This window comes from Pterocles gutturalis, unplaced genomic scaffold (genome assembly GCF_000699245.1).
Source record: "Pterocles gutturalis isolate BGI_N339 unplaced genomic scaffold, ASM69924v1 scaffold27364, whole genome shotgun sequence".
Taxonomy (NCBI): domain Eukaryota; kingdom Metazoa; phylum Chordata; class Aves; order Pterocliformes; family Pteroclidae; genus Pterocles; species Pterocles gutturalis.
The window spans coordinates 2,280-4,316 of record NW_010136554.1 but is presented as its reverse complement, the minus strand read 5'-3'; the positions used below and the strand labels follow the sequence as shown (position 1 = coordinate 4,316).

The window sequence follows — 2,037 nt, the reverse complement described above, 5'->3', positions numbered from 1 at the left end:
GAGGCTGCGCAGCCCCAGGATGTCGTCTGCGCGGTGCACTTGAGGAGCTTCGTGGAGCAGCAGGGCTTGGTGGGCTACGACCCCAACCTGGATGTCCTCCTTGGTGAGCCTCAGCATCTCTGGTATGACAGCAGGGAGGCGGTCCGCTGTGAACAGGCCTGTTTCCTTTTTTCCAGTTGTTTTTACAGAAAGTAAGGGACGTTTAGATCCAAATTGCCTTCTCCTTATTCCCCTTTGATCCGGTTTGAGCCAGCCTGGGGGACAGACTCGGGGCAGGATGGCGGCAGGGGGACAAGCCCTCGTGTCTCACTCTGAATATCCTTCCTTCTTTCAGTGACGGAGGGGAAGCTGCGGGCCCTGGCTGAGCTGCAGCAAGCCGTTCTGCAGTGCACGGTGAGGATCCCTGTGGTGCTGCCGGCCTCTCACTTTCCAGACACCATTTCCTTCCGTCACGCAGCGGCGTGTGAGCTCACTGGTGTGCTTTGCTGCAGGCTGGAGGCCAGGGGAGCTGCTGCAGCATCGTGCATGTGGTGAACTGCGAGGAGGAGTTCCAGCAGCAGCAGCTGGATCTGCTCTGGAGGATTTTGGATCCAGGAGTCCACACAGCCTTGCAGGTGAGGAACCTCCCACCCTCCTCACTGTGGCCCCCAGCATCCTTATGCCCAGTCAGCCTCCTTCAAGCCCCACAGCAAATGCTGTGGCCCAGCCTTGCCCTCCTGTGAGAATTCCTTTTCCCTTGGTGGCCCCTCCACACTCTTCCCTAAGCCATGGAGCAGACCCTCTGCCCTTGGGATTTCAGCAGTAAAGGAGGGACAGGACGAGCCCGCAGGGACACAGCTAGAGCCGGGCTGGTTTTAGCCTGGTTCTCCTGTGCTGCGTTTTGGGGGACCTTCTGAGTCTTTGACCCCTCGCCTCTGTCTTTCAGAAGCACCTTGTCTGTGGGCCAGTGAAGGTGACAAACCCCTCCTCGCCCATCGGGGCAGACCAGTACTTCCAGTAAGTTGGTGTGTAGCAGGGTGCCCGCTGCACTGCTTGCCTGACACGGCTCCCCGTGCTCTGCCCAGCCCCTGGGCACACCGGCTGCCACGCTGCAGTGCTGAGCGAGCTGGTGGATCACAGAGAGTTCTGCGCAGTCCCTCTATTCTGCTTTGCTGTGGCCTCAGGACCATTTCAAGAGGACTGGAGATGCAGAATGGAGGCCACAGGGCTCCCTCCCCAGTCCCAGGGACCTTCTCCATGCTGCCAAGAGGAAACGCAGCAGCAGGAGCTGGGTGCCGCAGGGGTGCAGGGTGGTATCTCCCTGCCTTCGTGCATTACTGGATGGCCCTGGCACGGAGGCGGCCCTTTCCCTGACAAAAGGCAGAGCCTGTGCTTGGCACAGTGGTTTCCCTGTGACCCGGTGTGGCCATCCCTGCCTGCTGGAGGTTTTGCACCACTTTTGCTTGGCTGGGTCGCTGCTGCAGCTGGGATGCCCCGAACAGCCCAAAGGCTGGGGGAGCCCTGGGACGCTCCCTGGGGCGATCTCAGCTCAGGGGTGGTGGCTGTGTCTGTTACTTGCAGGCTCCGAAAGCACCAGATGTACGAAGCCTCCGTGATGAAGTACGGGGAGCTTGCGCAAGGTGAGAGTTTGCTTTGTGGCTCTACACGGATGCTGCTCTGTCCCAGTCTGTGCTGCTCCTATGAGTCTCCCCACTTCCCCTCTGTGTGGGCAGCCAGTGGGGCTCTCCCCAGCACAGGGCTCCCCCTCCCCTCTGCAAGGGAGCCAGGTGCTGAGCTGGCTCGAGGGGAGGGGTCTAAACTGGTACACGGGGCACCAGCACCTGCAGATGGGGGCCAGGGCTGGGAAGAGTGGTGGTCCCTGCTTCCACTGGAGCCCCCTGGCCCCAGTGGGGGTTCCTGCCTGGGCGCTGGGGGTGACATGAGATGAGAATGGAGTGAGCTGTGTGTGATGGCACCGGTGTTCTCCACAGATAAGGCCTGGACTGAGGTGATCGACACCCTCACAGTGGCTGCCATCAGGTTTGAGATGCTGAGCAC

General features: G+C 60.8%; 1 protein-coding gene across 1 annotated transcript in view; it reads left to right on the top strand.

The window, feature by feature from the left end:
* Nucleotides 1–15: 15 nt before the first annotated feature.
* Nucleotides 16–2,037, top strand: part of DALRD3 (DALR anticodon binding domain containing 3) — a gene marked incomplete at its 5' end in the record, with an annotated part of 3,356 nt that continues 1,334 nt past the window's right edge. The window contains 6 exons of the mRNA XM_010082357.1: nt 16–103; nt 335–393; nt 492–614; nt 926–996; nt 1,561–1,619; nt 1,971–2,037. Coding sequence (XP_010080659.1) covers nt 16–103; nt 335–393; nt 492–614; nt 926–996; nt 1,561–1,619; nt 1,971–2,037 — 467 coding nt within the window. The remainder of the gene's footprint in view (nt 104–334; nt 394–491; nt 615–925; nt 997–1,560; nt 1,620–1,970) is intronic.